Source organism: Macrobrachium nipponense, chromosome 13, assembly GCF_015104395.2.
Source record: "Macrobrachium nipponense isolate FS-2020 chromosome 13, ASM1510439v2, whole genome shotgun sequence".
In the NCBI taxonomy this organism is placed as follows: domain Eukaryota; kingdom Metazoa; phylum Arthropoda; class Malacostraca; order Decapoda; family Palaemonidae; genus Macrobrachium; species Macrobrachium nipponense.
Genome location: NC_087206.1, coordinates 56,644,609 through 56,666,451, shown reverse-complemented (window position 1 = coordinate 56,666,451; position 21,843 = coordinate 56,644,609). Strand labels below are relative to the sequence as shown.

Sequence of the window (21,843 nt, the reverse complement as noted above, 5' to 3'; positions counted from 1 at the left end):
AATCCCCCGGTCTTAAGGCCCCCAGAACTGACTGAGGTGTCTCCATCTTGAACCTTTTGCTTTTCTATAAAGAGGTTCAGATGACTTACGTCCAAGACTGGCCGCCACCCTCCCGAGTGTTTCGGAACAAGAAACAATCTGTTGTAAATCCTGGCGTAGCCAGTCTAAGACCTGTTTCCACTGCTCGTTCTCGAGCATCTGCTCGAGCAGATCGAAAAGAATCCTTTGTTTTTTCTTGAGGATACGACGGGACAAGTCCCTGGGAGTGGAAGTCAGAGGGGGAGGCTTTACGAACGGAATCTTGTACCCCTTCTCTATGATATTGAGAGACCAGGTGTCTGCCTCTCTTTCTCTCCAGGCTCCTCCAAACAACTGAAGCCTGGCTCCTACCGGTGACTGAAGGCACGCATTCTCACTTCTTGCCCCTGGACTTAGCCGGGGCTCTACCTCTAGGAAGACCCCTTCCTCGGGGTAAAGATCTAGCTGAAGATCCTCCACGAAAGGGCTTCTGCTTCTTAAAAGACTGGACTCCTGAAGACGTGGAAGGGACAGCAGGACGTCTCGACGACTGTGTCAAAAGGTCTTGAGTGGCTTTCTCCTGAAGACTTACTGCCAGATCCTCACCAAAGCCTGGGGAAGAGATGACTCGAGAACGGCGCATACAAAAGTTCTGTCTTCTGTGCGGGAGAGACAGACTTAGCCGCAAAATTGCAATACAGCGATCTCTTCTTCAACACGCCTGCTGAAAAATAAGATGCTAACTCCCCTGTGAGCCATCCCTGACGGCCTTGTCCATGCATGACAATACACTGGACAGCTCCCCCAGCTGATCGAATCTGGCTTACAGATGGTTGTCTAACACTCCGAGACACCAGTCTAAGAAGTTAAAGACTTTTAAGGACCTAAACAGACCCTTCAACAGATGATCCATTTCTGAAGTAGTCCACGACACCTTCGCTGAGGCTAACAGAGCTCTTCTTGAGGCATCTACAACGCTGGCGAAATCTCCCTGTGCTGACGTCAGAACCTTCAAACCTAACTCCTCACCGGTTTCATACCACATCCCTGCCTTACCGCTAAGTCTAGACGGAGGCAGGGCGAAAGTGGTGCTTCCTTTAGCTTTCCTAGTCTCCATCCAGGTGTTAACTTTCCGGAAAGCCCTCTTGGTAGACAAAGACGTCTTCATCTTTACAAACCTGGTGTCTTCTTAGCTTTCGACGATGAAAACTGCGATGGAGGAGAAGGAGGAGCAGAAGGAAGGAAGGTATCTCCAAAAGAATCACGGAACAGCCGAGCCAAAACTTGATAGTCTGAAGAAGACGACGTCGAGGGTTGTTCTTCGTCAACCTCCTCCGAAGAACAGCTCATTCCCCTTCTTCCTTACCCGAGTTAAACTCCCGAAGGAGAGGCAGAAGACCTTTCACTCCAAGTCTCCTATCAGAACAATGACGAGAAGGAAGAGGTAACGTACCCTTAAACAGAATCGTTAGCCGACACAGGATCAGCAATCACAACTTGAGTAGAACGCAAAGTAGAAGGAAGACGTGTAGCGTCATCTAAAGACTCGGGAACAACGTCCGATCGAGAGCGAACTTCCGTAATCGTGTCCAAGAAGCTCTTACGACGATGTCTATTAGCGTCCATCGGAGCGTCTAACCTAGCGTCCCTCCGAGCGTCCAACGAAGCGTCCAAATCAGCGTCCAACTGAGCGTCCAAAGAAGCGATGAGCGGAGCGTCTCTCCTAGCATCCCTCGAAGCGTCTCTACGATCGTCCCGCGAAGAGACAGGAATTGACACTTGACGAGCGTCCCGATGAGCGTCAAACACAAGCATGACGTAAGCGGAGCAGGGCGTACCAAATTCGTCCGTCAGAAACCAAAACATCTCATCAGAAACGTCGATGTCGGAACGCCGAGCGTCCTCACGTCGAGAAGAGAGGGCAGAATGAAGAAACCTCTCTCTCTCTCCATGACGTTTACTTCCACCTCTAGACGAACGCTGGGCGAACGAACGAGTCTAGAAGACGAAATACCAGGAAACGGGGACGAAAGACGAGCAGGCGGAGAAGACTGTCTTGATCTCTTGATCGGAAGTCTGTCGTCCTTCTTACGACCAGAAACCGTTTCCTTCTGCTTAAGTAAAGCATCCAGTTGTCGCTGCATAGCAAGGATTATCTCCGTCTGCGAAGGTTCTTTACGAGAATGAGCTTATGCCTGTGAGAGGTGAGGGGCGAGGGACGCCTTCTTCCTTCTCCCAGGAACAGCCTTGGCTCTAGAGCGACTGGGGGCTCTAAGGCGTCATCATCAGAAGACGACCTAGCCTTTCTTCTGGGGCAGAAAGGACACGCTTTCCGGAGAAGAATGCCAATCAGATGAAGCATGACGTGAAGCGTCCTGATCTTGAAACGTCCTCTCAAAGGTCGCGAATCCGAACGAGATTCCCCACCCCTTATTGCGCGGGGAGGACGCGTCGGAAGACGAGAAAACAATCCTTTAGGATACGTGCTCGAAGCACGCTCCTTAGCAGCCTGGGAAGCATCAACAGGTACTGCTGAAGGGACGTCAGATCGGTGGGGGATCAACGTAACCCTCCTTCGGCCTTCGACATGCCCTCTCCCTGAGTCCTGGGAGTCCGGCAGCCTAGAGGCGCTATAGGGCCGATCTGACGCCCCCTCCACTTCACTAGGGGCACTATCACTACACTTAGCACTTTGCCTGTTTTCAAGGGCAAGAACCTTAGATTCCAGAGTTTTCAAAGAATCTAAAATAAGCGAAAGGGCATTACCCTCCGCAGACACCATTTGAGGGCCCGAAAGCAACACTACGGGGTTAGGAGTCACAAAATCTAAAGAAGGGTTAGAAGGGGTTACATTAATACCCTGTCTGCTACCCGATTTACTCCTGGTAGGAAGACCTCCTGATCCTATCACGCTCTAATTTATTAACATAGATTCATACGTCTTCCATTTGGCATCATTACAAACTTTGTCCACACTCCGTGCAGCGAAAATCATAGTCCCATTACCTACACACTTGTGCCCCCTGACAACCTCAACTGTGTGAGGATCAACCAGGCTTTTGGTAGCCTCACCTTGCATTCGTCTTTCATACACACTCTGGCACTAGCCGAAACTAGAACCTGACATATTTAAGGAAAAAACCAAGCCAAATTCAAAAACAATCCAAAGTCACGTATGCCAAGCTATCGATCCAAAAACAAAAAACCAAAAAGTCAAGAGGATACTCAAGCAAAGAAAGTTTTCCAAAATCCTGAGGCGGAGGTGCTGTAAACAGATGTTACAACACCGGCGACAGAAGAATCTGATAGAAAATGGGAATGGTTCCTGATACCCGCCTCCCAAGCGGCGGGAATGGGACTGGAACCACCCTACTCCCACTACGTGTGTCGTAAGTTTTTAGAAATTCTGTCGGACTTCAGAGAATACAGCTATATATATATCTGACAGGTAAGTTTCATGAACAAAATGCGGGATACAGCACCTAGCCGATTATGCGTCATGCGGTACCAAAGTTAAAAAGAAAAAAGAATTTGTATGCGAGAGCATTAAAGCAGCCGAAACTGGGGCAATGAAAATTACCTATGGTATTACAAATACCTTAAATTTTTCCAACAAGCACATAGGGGTAAGATCAATTCAGAAATTCCACCACCAACAGAAGATACCAGTGTCCAGCATGCTCTGAGAGTGCATATCCAATTAACAATATGGAAAGAACTGGATACTAATGCTTTAAGCCCAATTGGAAGAGGATAGGAACTTGATCAAAGTCATAAGTTAAGACCAAAGATGCTTTTTGGTAATCTAGCCCCTGATGAACTGCTGAAATCGGTATGATGCAGTTGCAGGGAAAGTGAGAACCAGTGCCAAATAATCAGATGCAGCTATAGAAGAGAGGGGCTCTTTGTGTTACAGTCCGTGGGGACTGCAGTGACCATTGTTCAAATGGAGAAGCAGCGATGAAAAATGATGACTTGTCAGAGGAAGACTAAGATATCTCATTTAGTTTTGATAATATTACTTGTAGGTTTTCTTAAACAAATTATACAAACAATATTAGAACTGTAGTACCATATCCAGATCTTTGAATGGTCACTCCCCATGTAAAGAATAAAGGTTTGTATTTGTGGAAGAACAAATATAAAATATGAAGCACTAAAATAATTATACTTACAACAAAATTTTCATGTTCAACACGAAGTTTTTCCACTCCCGACCCATAAAGTTCACGCAGCAGTGCCATGATGCGTGTCTTCTTGCCAGCACCAGAAGGGCCATACACAAGTAAGTGAGGAAAGTCACCACATTCAACCTATAAAGTAATGTTTTTCTTTTAACTGGCAAAACATGCTAGCAACATCACTTTGCTTAACACAAAACTTAGGATGAAAATGTACATTACTGCATAATTTTCTTACAAAATACAATTTCAGCTCAAAAAAACTGTATCTTAAAAAAAACTTACCAGCAGTCACTACATACTTCCCCTAATTAACAAATGAAGACAGAATCTAATAGTAAATTACATAGCAAATTCATCATCTCGTCCTACAAAAATGCAAAATACTAATATTTCACTCTGTCAGCACGATGTCAGATTAGGATATTTTAAACTACCTCTTAAGAGCCAGGCTAAAACAAACATGCACCCCAGGCAAGATAACTTGGAGGTCAGCTAATTTACAAAAAAAAAAACACATATACAGTAGTACCTCGAGATACGAAAGGCTCAACTTACGAAAAATCCAAGTTACGAAAGCCAATGTGAAAAATTTTACTGCTCTACATACGAAAAGTTTTCAAGATACGAAAGGTTGTTGCAGTAAAGTCCCGAGATTCGCCCGGACCACCGAGAACAATTTTAAAACTCCCGCGCCGCCAACTGAGTAAACTCGCCACCATCCTCCCGCTCTCCCATTGGTTCCTGATGCTAGTCACCCCATAAGGTCCTGCTCTCCTATTGGTCAGCATCTACCCCTTGTGCTTTAAGTATTCTATTGGTAAAAGGTTGCTGTAAATTGAAAAACTTATTCATGCAATACATTTAATAAAAAAAAAAACATTAGGTAAAGATAGAATAAGAATAGAAAATGAATGGTTATTATACTGTTTGGTAGTTTCAGTAGTTGAAAGAGAGATAATGAAAAATTTATGGCTTACTGTGTAAAAGATTGCTTGGCGATCGTTCGATACTGCCGTAAGTGCTAGAGTTTAAACAGACGTTTGGAAGCTTTTTTTTTGTTTTTTGTTTTATTATAGTTAATGGTTACTTATAATTATTTGAAATGAGTACATGCAATATTTAATAAAAAAATAAAAAAATTGTGAATTAGATATCAGTAAAAATAAAATAAAATAAAAAATAAATTCAAGACTGCCAACAACAAATACGTATTTTTTAGAATTCTTCTTCTGTTTTATTATTACGTTACGTATAAGCATGTTTCATTATAGCTGTCAGTAACTCGGTATCTTCATTAGGTAAAGATAGAATAAAGAATAGAAATGAATGGTTTTATTATACTTTTTGGGTGGTTTATTAGTTGAAGAGAGATACTAATGACAATTTATGGCTTACTGTGTGCTAGGAAAAACGATTGCTTGGCGCTCGTTCGATACTCTAAAGACGGGTAAGAGCTGGATGTAAACAATCGATCGGAAGGTTTTGTTTGGTTGTTTGTTTGTGTATTATAGTTAATGATTAATTAATAATTATTTGAAATGAGTACATACTGATTATTTATACATTTTATTGGCAAATTCTAAGATTTTAGCTCTTAGGTTTAGACGTCAGAATCGTAGACTAGGCTACAGTAGCAACCGCTAACATAGGCTAGGCTTATTGCTAAGGGACATATGCTAAAGTCCTAATATATGCAGTAAAAATGGGGTTGAACATTACATGCAGTTGAATATTACTCAAGTATGTACAGTATTTTGCCTTTTTGGAGTCATATTTCTTCCGTCGTAACCCTAGAACATGTGTTTTAGGCCTGGAAATATAATTTACTGGGGTGTTTTTGGAGGGCTTGGAACGGATTAGCCATTTTACATGTAAAATATGTTCCAAGTTACGAAAAACTCATAATGCGAAGGCAGTCTCGGAACGGATTAATTTCGTATCTCGAGGTACCACTGTACAGGCAGTCCCCGGGTTACGACGGTTCCGGCTTACGACGTTCCGAGGTTACAACGCTTTTTCTTAAATATTCAATGGAAAAATCCGTCCTGGGTTACGACGCTTGTTCCGAGGTTACGACGCTGACGCTTCCGACGCTCCGAGTTAACGACGCTTTTAAAAAACGCATACTATGATAAAAATCCTTTATAGTTTAGCACAGTATATTAATAAAAATAAGTTTCTGGTTAGATTACAAAAAAAATTTTGAGATTATGATGATTTTCGACACTTTTTATGTTGTATTTTTCTATGTGTTTTAGTGACGCCTCATATGCGGAACTAGTTTCCGAGCGAATGAATACATACTAGTTTACATATAACAGTCCAAAAGCGCAAATAATGAAAAAATCATTGCTTGTTTCCAGTAATAATAACAAAACGAAGTTTCTGGTTAGATTACAACGCAAATTCCAAGTATCCAAAGAGAGACATTATCCAGTAATTTGATCAGAGAGAGAGAGAGAGAGAGAGAGAGAGAGAGAGAGAGAGAGAGAGAGAGAGAGAGAGAGGCGTCTTCCGACGCTCCGAGTTAAGGACAGAGAAGTGTTCGTTTCGTTAAACGGCCTCTGACTCATGCCAGTAAATGTTTTGGTTGATACTAATAATATAAGCCGTTTTAAAGAATACTGGTTTACTTTAATTAGTCTATATGATACGTAAATAGTAATCAACTGTTCTTGTAGCCCTCAATATTTGGCAAAATCGAAGTATCCAAAACCTGAGAGACATTATCCAGTACGTAATTTGATCAGAGAGAGAGAGAGAGAGAGAGAGAGAGAGAGAGAGAGAGAGAGAGAGAGAGAGAGAGAGAGAGACGCTTTGGCAACAATGGTCTCGGGGGTATAGCTTCCTTCTGCTTGATGATCGTGGATATTGTAGAAGGATTTCGACCATACTCGTTTGCCAAATCGACGATACGAACGCCACGTTCATGCTTTGCTATAATTTCATGTTTTGCTTCCATCGAAATCATTTTTCTTGGGTTTTTTTCTTATCACCTGCTTTGTCTTTAGCTTTGAGACCCATGGTTAATAATAAAATAGACAAAATAACACGAAAAAATAGGCGCAAATACAACGAACTAAACAACGACGTGTTAACATGCAGCACCAACAAACAAAACAGACTGAACGCCATTTATCGGTCGCCTATACAACTAACACTTCATCGCAAATCATATCTCAAATATTTCGTTGTATATCAAAAGCTTGTATTTCGCAAATTTTCTGTTGTATCTCAAAACATTCGTATATTAGGGCAATCGTATGTCAAGTTTCCAATGTAATTTGATCAGAGAGAGAGAGAGAGAGAGAGAGAGAGATAGAGAGAGAGAGAGAGAGAGAGAGAGAGACGCTTTGGCAACAATGGTCTCGGGGATTGACGTAACGTTTATTTTCTGAACAGATAGACAGAGAAGTGTTCGTTTCTTACTTAAACGGCCTCTGACTCATGGCAGGAAATGTTTTGTTGATACTAATATATAGCCTATTTAAAGATACATTTACTTTAATTAGTCTATATGATACGTAAATAGTAATCAGCTGTTCTTGTAGCCCTCAAGATTTTGCAAAATCACTCCAGGTTGTACATAAAACTTCAAGAATGTAGTGTCACCAGAGGATTACAATAGTACCTTCAAGAACCAGCATTCTTTTATGAAAATAACTCCAGGTTGTACATAAAACTACAGGAAACAACATGTAGTGTAACCAAAGGATTACAAGTAAGGTTTTTATAACTTTTTATTAGTTTAAGACATATTTCCAAGCGTCGTTCCGGCTTAAGACGATTTTCGGCTTACGACGCGTCTCAAGAACGGAACCCCCGTCGTAACCCGGGGACTGCCTGTATATGGAAAGAGGAAGATATGCAAATGCACATGGTATAAAAAAAAAAAAAATTCTTCCTACCTTCCATGAGAAGTTGAAAATTACTATTTACAATCCCTTGTGGGATCTCTTTTACAAGACAATCGTAAATTTCACCAAAATATACACGTTTCTAATAATCTTATTTTACTTTGCAAAATGACATTTTTATCAAATAAAGTTTTATAAACATACTTACCAAGTAATTACACAGCTATAGTTTCAAACTCGCGCAGCAGCTAAAAAAATATTAATTTGTTTTAGGCACAACACAGCATAACAGCTCAATTTGTTTATGTCCAATGCCCATCAGCAGGGAGGAGGGAGGGGTTTGATTCTATAATTACTTGGTTAGTATGTTTTTAAAACTTTGTTTTATTATAAAAATGTCATTTTTATATATGAAACTTACCAAGTACTTACACAGCTGAATCCCAAACTAAGAGGAGGTGGGATTCATGGGCATAACTCAAATACAGGCAGTCCTGGGTTATGACGGGGGTTCCGTTCTTGAGACGCGTCGTAAGCCGAAAATCGTTGTAAGCCAGAACATCATCAAAAATCCTAAGAAAACCTTACTTTTAATGCTTTGGAGTGCATTGAAAACTATGTAAACTGCATTATTATTGCATTTTTCATTAAAAAAAACTTGAAATATTGATTATTTTGCATTTTTGGTGTCATATTTCATCTGCCAGATGAGCGTTGTAGGCGTCGTAACACTCGAACATGTGTCGTAACCCTGGAAATGATTTCTGATGAATGGAATTGAAAAGCACCTTAAACTCGGAACGTCGTAAGCCGAACCCGTCATAACCCGGGGACTGCCTGTACTCAGTAAAAATCAAGAACAGTAAGAAATACATTTTGTTGTGCCCTTACCTGTTAAGAGAGCTGCGCAGATAGATATTGCCTCTGGTTGGAGTTCATCTTTACTGTAGCAACATGGTGGGAGCCTTGTAGCAAAGGAGTACTACATACTCCAAATGCTACAAAACATACAAAGGTTGAGTTCCAAGGAGTTATCTGTTGGCCCTCAAAACTAACAAATAATTGCCCTAGCCCAATACAAAATCAACAACCTGAGAATTTTGTCTCCTACACTGATTAAAAACCAATACCCATCTAACAATAACAAACTAAATTGACGGGTACCCTAGGCACTTAGTCCCTCCAGCACCCCCAAACTCAGCAAACTAATCAAAGTGAAAGAGGTTGAATAGAAGAAGAACTTCTATGTTTCTTCCCCCAATACCACACCAGCCACTGAAAGAGGACAGAGTGAACTGCAACCTTCAAAAATAGTTTCCACTTATTTCAAATAATGTGTCGCAAACACTGATTTGCACTTCCAAAAATTAGTTAGCATAAGTGCTGATAGACATATGCCTGAATGCCAACGATGTGGCCACTGCCCTAATTTTATGGGCTTTGACTTTAAATACAGGAAGCAAGTCTTCACTTATTTAGAGCGCAATTCCATTATGACCTCCCTCAAAAAACAAGAAATCTCATTCTTAAAAAGCAGTTTCGAAGGGTTTTTAACAGAGCACCAGAGATTACTTGACGGACCTCTCATGTTCACTGTCTTAATATTGATTGATTTGTTAGTTCTTACCGGCGTTGCAACGACAAGGTTATTGGTGCCGTATCATTAAACAGAATTACAAAAGCGATTTTGACAAAGGAAAAATCTATTTCTGGGGGAAAACCTGTGTCGCCCGGCGAAAAGTTCCTGTAGCTCACTTTTCTAAGTATAAATAGATCCTAAATATACCAGAGAAAAAGCTAGCATGGTATGCTGAAGTTACTACCCTCAGCTCGATCACCCCAAGGGCGTCAGTATAAGCACTAAGGCGAGTGGAAGCAACTACTCACAGGTCTTCTGCCAATTAGAGGATTCCTTTCAAAATCCCTCCCACGGCAAGAGCCGTTACAAAGGCTACTCCCCCTACCTTCCGCTCGCTCTCGCTACAACTACTACTACCCGCCCGCCATCTTCATTCCTGGAATAGACACCCAAGCTTTGGACTGGCTAAGGGTGGGGAAAGAAGAAGGGATGGGTTCACCTAGCGACACAGGTCTTCCCCCAGAAATAAATTTTTCCTTTGTCAAAATCCCTTTTCTCGGTTTGACCTGTGTCTGCCGGTGGAAAAGTATCAGAGAATTGCCATCCAAGCTTAACAGATACCAAACAAGTATATAAAAGGGATAATGAAGCCTAAGGTTCACTTAAAGAATAAATTTAATGCGCCGTAATAAGGCAGAAAACTTACTTACTAATTAAAACTAGGACTTAAACTAGAGCTTAAAATTAGTAATAATAAAACAATATAATAGAATGGTATCTAAAGCAATACACAAAAAAGTATGTACAGACAGGTCAGTAATACCAACATGGTCTCAATGCTATGTACAAGTTCCAGTGACGGGATGGCAAACAAACCAGCCCGGCCCGGAAGAGAGAGGGTTGGCAGGGAATACGAACGAGGCAGGTAGGAAGGAGAGAGTATTTAAGGGAAAAAGGACTGACCAAAAGGGCTAAGGGAAGGAGTTGATAAGACTCGGTCATTCAGGAGAGACTATGCTCCCTGCAGCCACTGTTGAGAATTTAAGGGCCTCTAAGTTCTTGAGATAGTGGCGTTTAAATATTGCTGGATATTTCCAACCCATATATTTCTTCAGGTCTTCGAAATTCATATTGTGAAAATAGTTAATGGAGGTAGCCATTGCTCAGATGTCATGGACGTGTGGGACTAATCCGGGTTGGCCTGTTTAATAAAGTAGAGTATTTGTTGTCTAATACCTTTAAGAGAAATCGTACCACCTTTCTCTCTAATAAAAAGGGGGCCAGAAGATTTTTTGGAAGTCCTGGCCAGATAGGATTTAACGGTAATAACAGGACACAATGATGCGTCTTGTGTCAGAGGAATAATTTTCCATGGAGCCCATCTGTTTTGTGGGTCCTCATTCTAAGCCAAGAACTTCCGATCTGGGGATAGTAATACTTCACCCGACGGGAGGAATTCAACATGATCTGGATTTCTAGAGAGCCGAGAGTTCAGATATTCTGGCACCTGAACCCAAGGCCATTAAGAATAAGGTCTTTCTGAGAAGGGTTATCTGTGAGCAAGACTAATTACCATTGTCTGAGGCTAATTTAAGTATACATCATTCAAAAACCAGGAGACCGTATGGGGGCAGTCTATTGGTCTCAGACGGACACATGCTCTTGGAATCGAGGAGAAGTATGAATCTGATAAGTTAATATTAAAGCCAAGCTGAAAAATCTTCCTTAAGGCCTATTTGATCGTATTAATGGTACTGGCGGCCAGGCCTTTCTCAAATAGAGTTCTAAAGAACGAAATTGCCAGATTTGTAGTCATATTTTGAGCATCTGAATTTTTTAGAAAAATGGCCAATTTCTTCACTGCTGAATCCTACCGCCTGAGCGTTGATTCTCTTTTATCTGATTCTATGAATAAGATGTTTAGTGGATCAATACTAGCTTCCTTTTGGGCCACAAACTTCATGAAATCCATAAAGTTAGGGCACTCAGAATTCTTGAGGAAGCTGACACAGCCTGAGTTTGTACTACCTGTGTCAGTTCTGGACGGGGGATCCGTTTGGGCCGGAGATTCAGTTCTAGAAGAAGCAGAAACCAGTTGCTCTTTGGCCAGCTGGGTGCCACCAATGCTACCTGTCCCATGAAAGATCTTAGCTTGTGCAGGACCTTCATCTGAATATTCACCGGTGGAAACAGGTAAATCTTCTGCCAATTGTTCCAATCTATGGACATCGCATCTGTGGCGTAAGCTAAAGGGTCTAGGTTGGGTGCCACGTAACATGGTAATTTGTGCTTGGATTCCGTGGCGAACAGATCTACTTAAAGGTCCAGGACTTGATTGCAAATCCAACGGAATGACTTCATGTCCAGGGACCACTCCGACTCCAGTGGAGTCGTCCTGGAAAGCGAGTCTGCGATGACATTTCTTACTCCTGCCAGGTGGGTGGCTGACAGGTGCCAATGATTTTTCGTTGCTAACGAAAAAATCGCAATCATTACGTGAATTATTTTGCTTGACCTGGAGCCTCCTCTGTTTATGGAGTAGACTACTACTAAGCTGTCCGAGACTAATCTTATATGAGTGTTTCTGGCTGGAGCCAGGCATTTTAGTGTCAAGAAAATGGCCATCGCTTCTAGAATGTTGATGTGGAACTGGCGGAATATCTCCGACCACGTTCCCTGGACTTTCTTGTGTTGTGAATAGCCTCCCCAACTGCTCAGAGATGCATCCGTGTGGATAGTTAGAGACGGCGGAGGGAATTGTAGTGATACTGATTTGGCCAGGTTCCGGCGTTCCGTCCATGGACGGAGCCTTTTTGTTAAAATAGATGGAATTATAGAGATCTTGTCCCTGAGTTTGACATTGGCTCTCTTTCTCCAGACTCGATTGATATCCTTCAGTCTGGCTTTCAATAGGAGATCTGTTACCGACGCAAACTGTAGCGAACCTAGGATTCTCTCTTGGGTACGCCGAGAAGCCTTTTTGTTCTTGAGGAACTGTCTCGTAGCCTTCGCTATCTCTCTGACCTTCTTCGATGGGAGGGATAGTTTGTGCTTGTATAGGTCCCATTGGATTCCCAACCATTGAAACCGGGAAGCCGGAACTAGCCGAGATTTTTCCTTGTTTATCTGGAAACCCAGAAATTACAAGAATTTTATCACCTTGGCTGTTGCCTTGAGACACTCTTCGTCGCTGGCTGTCCAAATGAGCCAGTCGTCTAAATAGGCTACTAACATTATCCCTTGAGTTCTTAGTTCTTGAACTATCATCTCTCCTAATTTGGTGAATACCCTGGGCGCAATGTTGAGCCCGAACGGCATGACTCTGAATGAGTAAGCTTGTTTTCCTAGTTTGAAGCCTACGTACGGAGAGAAGTTCCTTACTGTCGGAACATGATAGTAAGCGTCTGTAAGATCTATAGAGAAGGTGATGGCCTCACGGGGAAGTAAGGTCCGCACCTGTGAGACGGTCAACATGCAGAATCTGTCGCATTGAATGTAATAGTTGAGACGGGACAAGTCCAGAATCACTCTTCTTTTGTTTGAGTCCCTTTTTGGGACACTGAACAGATGTCCTTGAAACTTTAGGCATTTTACTTCTTTTATAGCCTTCTTTTGGAGGAGATCTTTGGCATAGCCTAGAACGCATCCGGAACTGTCATGGTCAGAGCCGTGGTTCCGGATTGGAGGAATCTGGTCATCATTTCCTCCAGGGGTCTGATCCTCTCGGTCAGGGACGTTATTGTCTGGCCTGGAGGTATCCGTGCCCGAGGCGAATCGTATCGACTCAAGCCTCTCGTCAACCACGGCTCTGACCATGACAGTTCCGGATGCGTCTATGCTGCCGCCATTTGAGAATAACAACCCGTGGCGGCAAGCATTACATGCCCCATTCTCAGATGGGAAGTTGACGATCGAAGGGTGCAGAACCCGCCCGGTGGAGGACTTTGAGTTCTTCAAGGAGGGTCTCCAATTCCCATTCCACGGATTCGTCAGGCTAGCGGAACATACGCTAGTCAGAGTATATAAGGTCCCGAAGGAGACAGTGATCTTCCCTAGGGACCAAGCTCAAGCTGTATGGGTTCGCACCCTTTCTGAATGAGGATGCGTTAACACCAAACTGACGCCACATAAAGGTAGCTTCACTATGTTTGTGACCCCAGAAGGAGTTCCGTCACCCTGTACAACCAAAGTGGCGGAACTAACCATGCAAGCTGCGGCGGAGGATAAACCCTTACCAACTCTAAAGGAGATAGAGGCTACCTCTCTACTCTTCCCCGCAGATGTGGAGTTCTGGGAGGACGCTCCGGCTACGTTTACGGCAGGTAAACTTGACCCGGATTGCGCCCCCACCCTGTTTGCAGAAAAGCTACCTAGGATTCCGGACCACTTGGTCAAAGAGGAATTCGAGGCAAGAACCAGATTAGGAAGGTCGATCAACTCAGTCACTGCGGCGGAGTTGTTCGTGTCAACCTACACCAAAGAACAGTTGTTCCGGGTCCTCACGAAAGCCCTGTTGCAGACTTTCCAAATGGACCTGTACGATTTCATTATGGCGAGACGAGTCTGCAGAAAGTACGTCCTGGCGGGTGCCTCTATAAGGCACGAGCCTAACAGACCCATAAAGTCCTCAATATGGGGAGAAAATCTGTTCCCGAAAGACGAAGTTAACGTCTTTCATGAGGCAGCCAGAGCTAACCAGAGTCTTTGGGTCTGTTGGGGACTTCCTTTCAAAAGAAAGTTTGATGGCCCGGGACCCCAATCCAGACCTAGGATGAGGCCAAGGAAGTTCCATCCCTACCGGACCTCTCATCCTCAGGCGGTAGTGCAAGCGGTTCCGGTCTCTCAGGTCGGTAAGCCTTCGACATCTAAGGCTCAACCGTAGCAGCAGTTTGTTCTGGTACAAACTACACCGGCTCAGCAGCCTTCAGCCTCAACAGCCATAGTAACCTCCCCAGCCTTCCACCCCTCCTATGAGTCGTGAGGCGCATTTCGTGTCTACAATAGGCATGCCGGAAGTCGCAGAGCCAGAGGTGGCGCCCGGCTACGTGGCGGAGCAAGAGGTCGAGGCAGAGGTAGCAGACCTGCAGCCAACCAGTGAGAGCCTGCAGGTGGGAGGGAGATTATATCTCTTCCGGGACCATTGGACCTTCAGTCTATGGGCCATCCCCTCACACACTTCCTAACACTCGAAGAGTCAGACATATTGGAAAAGCCAAAGAGAGATCAAGAAAAGCAAGGGTCGAACCAACAAAATCTGAACAGTACCAAGAAAATCCAAAAATCAAATCCCAAAACAAGCGAAAGCCAAAGCCAAAGTGTACTTCACCAAACTAATTGCCAAAAAACACGGGCGAAAGCGAGCGAAAATCTACGATGTTCACTGAAACGGCAGCAGGGAAGATCTGAGGAATAGTTGGAATGGTTCCAGGTACCTGGGTAGAGGGCGCACACGTGGTACATCTGACTACCCAATCGGCGATTTCTGCGAGTTTTGAAATTCTGCCGTGACGTCACAGGGACTTAAGCTATATATATAACTACCAGGTAAGTTAGATGTTTAAAAATGTGCTTGCACTGTCGCTGAAACCCATAGTAGGTATGCTGCAGTTGTCAATCAAGTTTTTTGTAATAAAGTATTTTTTACAAGCTAGATATTGAATAAATTTGTATTTTTCTCAATCAAAACATATGGCCCTCAATGCTAACTTTCCTCTTTTAACAACTTTCTGGTCATTGCAAATTCGGCCCCATAATTTCTTTTGGTGCGAAAACAGAGGCCCAGGGACCGAAAACGATTGCGTCACACTACGGCAATAATCCGGCAGTAAAACATCTTCATATATCCAAAAAGTAAATAATAAAGATATATATGCGCATTACGATTATAACAAATACATGAAGAGCTGATAATCTGCATGAATAACTGGTAAACTGTTCTGCAAGAAAGTTGAGTAAAGCAATTATTTACAATAGGTACGAAAGTAAAGATGTCGTGACGTCATAATACAGAACTTAAGGGGGCCGGCCGGAACCCCTATATATGGTGGTATAAGGCAAAAAATGCAAAGTCATGAAAAAATTCATGGAGCTTCATATGGCAATTAAGAATACGTATACAAAATATTTCGTCAAAATTCCTCTGACTTTCGTAGTTACAGGGTAATTAGTTAACGTAACTCAATAAGCCTAAAACATTGATCCGTACAAGAAAATGCAATATTTCTTCTATTATCGTAAATTTTGATAATTATTGTCAAAGAAATTGGGAGAAATGGCATCTGTAGACATTCCCTGAGTTGAGAAGGAGACTTCAGGCTCAGCTACCAAGTCCAGTCCTGATTTAGTGCGATCACAGACTTCAAGTAGTCTACACGTTCCATTTCACCTCTGACATTCGCCTGCTTTTACATATGTTTATGTATGTTTTGGCAAGAATTTCATCATGCCAATGAGGAAAAGACAAGGAAAACATCTCGCTAACATACAGACGCTCAAGTATTATTACAGAATATCATAATATATGCGTAGTTAGTGAAGAGAGAGGGGAGGATTGCGAAGTAAGGGTTGCTTAGTAACGCCCCCGTCTTGCTTGACAGCACACATCACACTGTGCCCAAGGCTACGATCTTTGAGCAAAGAGATCTTCATTTATGATAAATAACAAAGTTTTGTTTTTTAAATACCCATGGAATATGAAATTCATAATAATCATGATTTATTAAATTGTCTTTGTAAAAAAAGAGTACGCCTTCGAGTTTCACCTCTTGACATTTTCTTGCATTTACGTTTGTTTATCTTTGTTTCGGGCAAGAATTTCATCATGCCAAAGAGGAAAATACAAGGAAAACATCTCGCTAACATACAGAAGAAGAAAATTCGCTGTAATAACCAGAGTTAGTGAAGGGGAGAGAGAATTGCGTAGGAAGGAGTGCCCCATCTTGCCTCAAGCAGTGCCCCAGGCTGCGATATATGAGCAAAGGGAACATCATTTATGATTAAATTATGATAAATAAAATAGTTTTGGTTTCTTAATACACAAAAAAGAAATATACATTCATAATAATCATTATTTATTAACATTGTCTTTATAGAAATACGAAGGAAAACTTTGAACGCCCGTATCTCAAAACTATACTTATTGACCTTCAAAATCTATCTTCTCACTTAGTTTTAAAGCTATAACATTGGAATTTGGTATATAACTCAAAAAGACATTATAGAACAATCAAATAGAGCCCTTTTTTCCAATTTTTGTTTCGTATTTTTTTTTTAAATTTTTTTCTCCTGATTTATAGGGTTTATTTTTTTACCATATTGAAAAATTCATATATACCTAGCAAAAAAATGACTTTTAGAAAAAAAACTCTCCATTCGATTGGAGGTCTACATCAGGTCTATATATGGTAGTAATCCAAGGTCTTAATATTAAATATCAAGGGAGGAGATAGAATTTGAAAAAGGGTTATTTTTGGGATAAATCGGCCTAGCGTCACAAAACCGAAGGTCAGAGGCGAAAATCATATGCGGTTTGGAGATGTCCCAAGTCACCTTATTAAGTGGTATGAATATCAAAGTCCTGTCCTTAAAAAAGGGCATTAGCCGGCCGGCCCCCTTATAAGAACGTTCTAGCCCTAATTCCAAAAAATAATTATACTTAAATTTGAGTCAGAATCGAGTTACTTTTTCAATAACGAATATTTTCAAATTAATCATCATAAATAGTATGCAAAATATTGATGTTTTACTAGGGTAGAATATCACGACAAGCCAACCCTCATCACGGTGGACGGGTCTTATTCACTCGATATTTAATTGGTGAAACATGAATACAATTGCAACTCTAAGCATACCATTTAAAAGACTGAAGTTTCGTCAACATATTGTGATATATGAAAGCCCCATACGAATTAAATAAGCATGTGAGCTCTTCGTAAAATATGTTTTCAAGGCAGTTTTGAAATCCAATATGGCGGCTACGTTTTGCATGGACGGTTCTCATCAGTGACGGCCACCATCTTTCCCCAGCCTTCCCAGCACTCATTTGAACAATGTTAGCGTATGTATGTAACGTTTATTGATCTTACTCAAGATTGCAGTTGTAATCAGCACAATAAAACAACATTTTGTGCCTATATTAGTTAAAAGTATGAAACTTGTTATTCCCGGGGTTATGGTTGGAACTGAATTCATTCTTACCTTGTAATCAGTGGTTTTATCCTTACTGCCATCACAACTGAAACTCCACAGTGCTTATTTGATTGTAATTATACACATTTTGGTCTTAATTCACTCCACAGTGCACTCGAACCACATTGCTGTTCGTGTTTCCTAAGCACTCACTCCGTAAACAAAGTTACGAGCAGCAGACGACAACACTGATTATGAGATGCAAAGCTTTATTCCCTTAATTGTTTACTTTACTCAATATTTAGTTTAACTCTACTTCAAAATGTTTATTTAATTCATGTCCATTATCCCTTTTTTGCAACCAAATTAACCCCCCAAAATTACAAATGTTTCGGATGTATACTTACGAGCAGACGACGTGAGGAAAAATGGCTCATCGTTGCCAATCTAGTGGAGCGTCACACATACGCCGATGCATTTACAAACTGTTTCGATGAATTCTAGTTGTCATAGTAATGCAGTAATGATAAAATTGCTCTAATATGTATATATACTACAAATAGATACGCTAATTTCACTTATTTCCCCGGTTTTGTGTAAGTCTTATACCTAGTTTGGAGGGTAAACACATACCAATTGACAACACTGATAAACAATTGAAGAGCGCAAAACGCCGCAAAGAATGCCGTAGTCCCCTTGAATAAGTACGAATAAGTGCTGGTAAGAGGTGGGTTTACGATTGTTGTGATGAAAGTGCCCCAGCGTCTATGGGTACAAGTGGTGTGCAGATTTAGCACATGAAATGGGAAGTTTGTTGACACAAGCGACTCCGTAAACATCAAGATAGCGTCAATCTTCGAAACATTTTTAGTTGTAAGTAAAAATTTCTAAAGCGTTTTGGTGAGATTTCCACTGCAGTAGGCCACCCTTTTCAGTACCCTCTGTTTAAATCTTAAAATTTGGCCTTAATTTCTAACTTTGGAGAAAATACTTACTTCGAAAGGAGAGTAGAGGTCTTTAGCTCCGTTTTTCACCAACAAGAAGTCGCGACTGATGCCCATCTCCAGTGTCAGGATGCGTTAGCTATAATGTACTTTTTCGGAGGGTGGCTAGGTGTTGATTGTAGGTGGCCTGCTTGGCCTGCTGTGATATTCTACCCTATTTATTTAAAAAATTATCGAAGTGCACGCTTCGTCATCTTCTACCATAACAGTTGTTTACTCGGTGAGGGAAAGTTTTCCGATTGTTGTGATGAAAGTGCCCCAGCGTCTGTGGGTACAACTGGTGTGCGGATTTATCACAGGAAATGGTTAGTTTATTGACACAAGCGACTCCGTAAATATCGAGATGGCGTCAATCTTCTAAATATTTAGTTGTAAGTAAAAATGTTGAACGCGTTTTGGTGAGATTTGCACTGCGTTGGACACCCTTTTCACTACCCTCTGTTTAATGCTTTAAATTTGGCCTTAATTTCTAGGCTATAGGAACTAGCCTAATACTTACTTCGAAAGGAGAGTAGAGGTCTTTAGCTCCATTTCTCACCAACAACAAGTCGCGACTGATGAACATCTCCGATGTCAGCACACGTTATAATGTACTTTTTTTGGGATTGTTCACGCTGATCGTACATGGTCCACTCTGTACCCTGCGGTCTGTGACTGGCTTATCAATAGCCAATCAGGAGCGCCGTAAGGGACGCTTGATGTGAATCTACTAGGTATTAAGTACCTACTACCTACTAGCCTAGTAGGCCAAGTACTAGGTAGCTAGCTAGGTACCTACTAGGTACTACCTAGGATAAGAATGCCGACACAATCCAGGTAACTTCTTACCAGTTTCTTCAGATGTGCCGCTTGATCCTTGTGGTAATCTAGTTTGTCTAATTCCTTAGGACGGTATTTGTCTACCCACAAACTCATCGTCACACCTGATGAACCAACTACGAGAAACTATGTGTTTGTTGAAGATAGTATAACGAAGGGCCCAATGTCAACAAGCAAGACGGCGTCACGGCGAATGCAAGGTAATTGAAATGTAACAGAGACCACTTAATTTTGAGTAAGAGAGGCAGATCACTTTTTTGTAAGCAGAAAGTACTTAATACTAATTAACTGGCATGAAATAAACAATAATAATGTAAAAATGACACAAGAAATTAAATGAAAACAAATTAACCACAAATAAAGACAATTGATAAAACTCTACCAATGTAATATATAATATTTTTGAAGCATATATCATTATGTACGATCGCGCGAACTTGGGTTAGTAGTAGTAGTAGTAGGTGGGATTGTTATTTATAACAGCTCTCTTACGGGTTTTATTCCTTTTTTTTGTATTTGTTCAAGTTTTTCTCTCTGTAATACAACAGTTCTTCTAAAAATTCTTTCCTATTTTCAGCTTTCCCCCCACAATAGATCTGCATATAAAAGAATATTAGCTATCATCTCTTTATTTTCCTGATATGGTTGCTGAACAAAACTGTATCTATTTCCAATTTCATTTCATCCTGGTGTGAGGGTGTGAACAAAGAGGCAGGTAAAAGTGTACTGACTTTATTACGTTGTTGTCTGAGATTAAGCTGGCCTTGTGCCAGTACGGGCTCTTGGCCTCTTGCTCGTAGAGCAGCCTGTTGTTGTTTTTTTATTAGATTAAGCTGACCTTGTGTCAGCACGGGCTCTTGCTCACAGAGCAGCCCGAGAAGGGAAATTCATATATACAACGTGCGGGCGGAAATGTGGTGTCTGACCCGCGAGAGAGTAAAAATTGGTCGGCGACAGCCGATTTGTGTTTCTTGGTAGCCATATAGTAATGAATATAAAAGTAAACAGAATATGATATATACATTGGCGGAAAGCCCGCTGAACGCTCTTCGGATGGACAAGAACAACGCGATTGTTGGAACATGTGCATTTACAGACAAAGTGTTGTCCTAACAAATACTCCCCCCCCCTAAAAGACATTAATTAAGACATAATTGTTGGATGATATTAGTGAGCTTCTGATTAGTAATCGCGGAAGCGGAGGCGACCCCAGGTGCGCGAGACCAGCTGCCTCGGTAGATCCTCGGCCTCGGAGTCCTTGGGGGGCTTCGGAGACGGGATGCCTCCCCTGGGGTGATATTCGGGTGGTTCGACTGTCTTCCGAGGGCGGCCGCTACCACGTCTGGGCAGCTTAGTGATTACTGGTGTCGGGGCGGCGGCACGAGGCACCCTACAGGATCTGCATCAGCGCAGTCTTCATCTATCAGGAAGGTGGGTTTCAGTCTGTCAATCGTGATCCAATCCTTGCGACCATTAATGGAGATGAGGTATGCTTTGTCAGTGCGTTGGAGGACGCGGTAGGGACCTCCGTAGGGCCTCGTCAGCGGCGGGTGTCTTCCCTGATGAAGACGTGTTTGCAGGGGTTCTATTGGAGAAGGTCTTGAGGCAGGGCGTGAACTTTCCGGCAGACTCCTGAAGCCTGGCGATAGAGATGTATGTGTCATTGGCGTTGGTTGGGAAGAACTCGCCTGGGACTGCCAATGGTTCCCAGTAAACCTTCTCCACTGATGATACCTTGCCGTTTGCCCAAGGGGCGGTCTAGAGGCCAAATAGGACCCACAGTGGTTGATTTTTCCAGTCCTCGCCGGTGCAGCGCTCCATAAGGGATGCCTTTAGTGATTGGTGGACTCTTTCCAACATGCCGTTAACCACTGGGTTGTAGGCGGTGGTGGCGTGGAGCGATGTTCCCATCAGGTGGGCCAGGGAGGTCCACAGCTCCGACAGGAAGACAGGTCCGCAGTCCATCGTAATATCTTCTGGCACTCCAAATTGGCTGATCCAGCTGGAGAGAAGGGCTTTGGCGCATGCTTTGGTGGTTGCATCTGACATCGGCGTTGCCTCTGGCCACCTGGTGGAACGGTCGATTATTGTCAGGAGGTATCTGGCACCTTCAGACAGGGGCAGGGGACTTACAACGTCTACATGAATGTGGCCGAAATCTTCGTTTCGGCTGAGGGAACTCCTCCACGCCCGATTCTGTGTACCGGCTTATTTTGCTTGATTGGCACAGGACACACTTCCTGGCCTACTCTCGA

General features: G+C 42.4%; 1 protein-coding gene across 1 annotated transcript in view; it reads right to left on the bottom strand.

The window, feature by feature from the left end:
• The window catches only part of LOC135225798 (replication factor C subunit 3-like), a 133,444-nt gene extending 113,641 nt beyond the window's left edge, over positions 1 to 19,803 (bottom strand). Inside the window, exons 1-2 of the mRNA XM_064265287.1 lie at positions 19,598 to 19,803; positions 4,194 to 4,331 (exon numbers count right to left, since the gene is read on the bottom strand). Of these exons, the coding sequence (XP_064121357.1) occupies positions 4,194 to 4,331; positions 19,598 to 19,684 (225 nt within the window). The 5' untranslated portion in view covers positions 19,685 to 19,803. The remainder of the gene's footprint in view (positions 1 to 4,193; positions 4,332 to 19,597) is intronic.
• Positions 19,804 to 21,843: the final 2,040 nt, after the last annotated feature.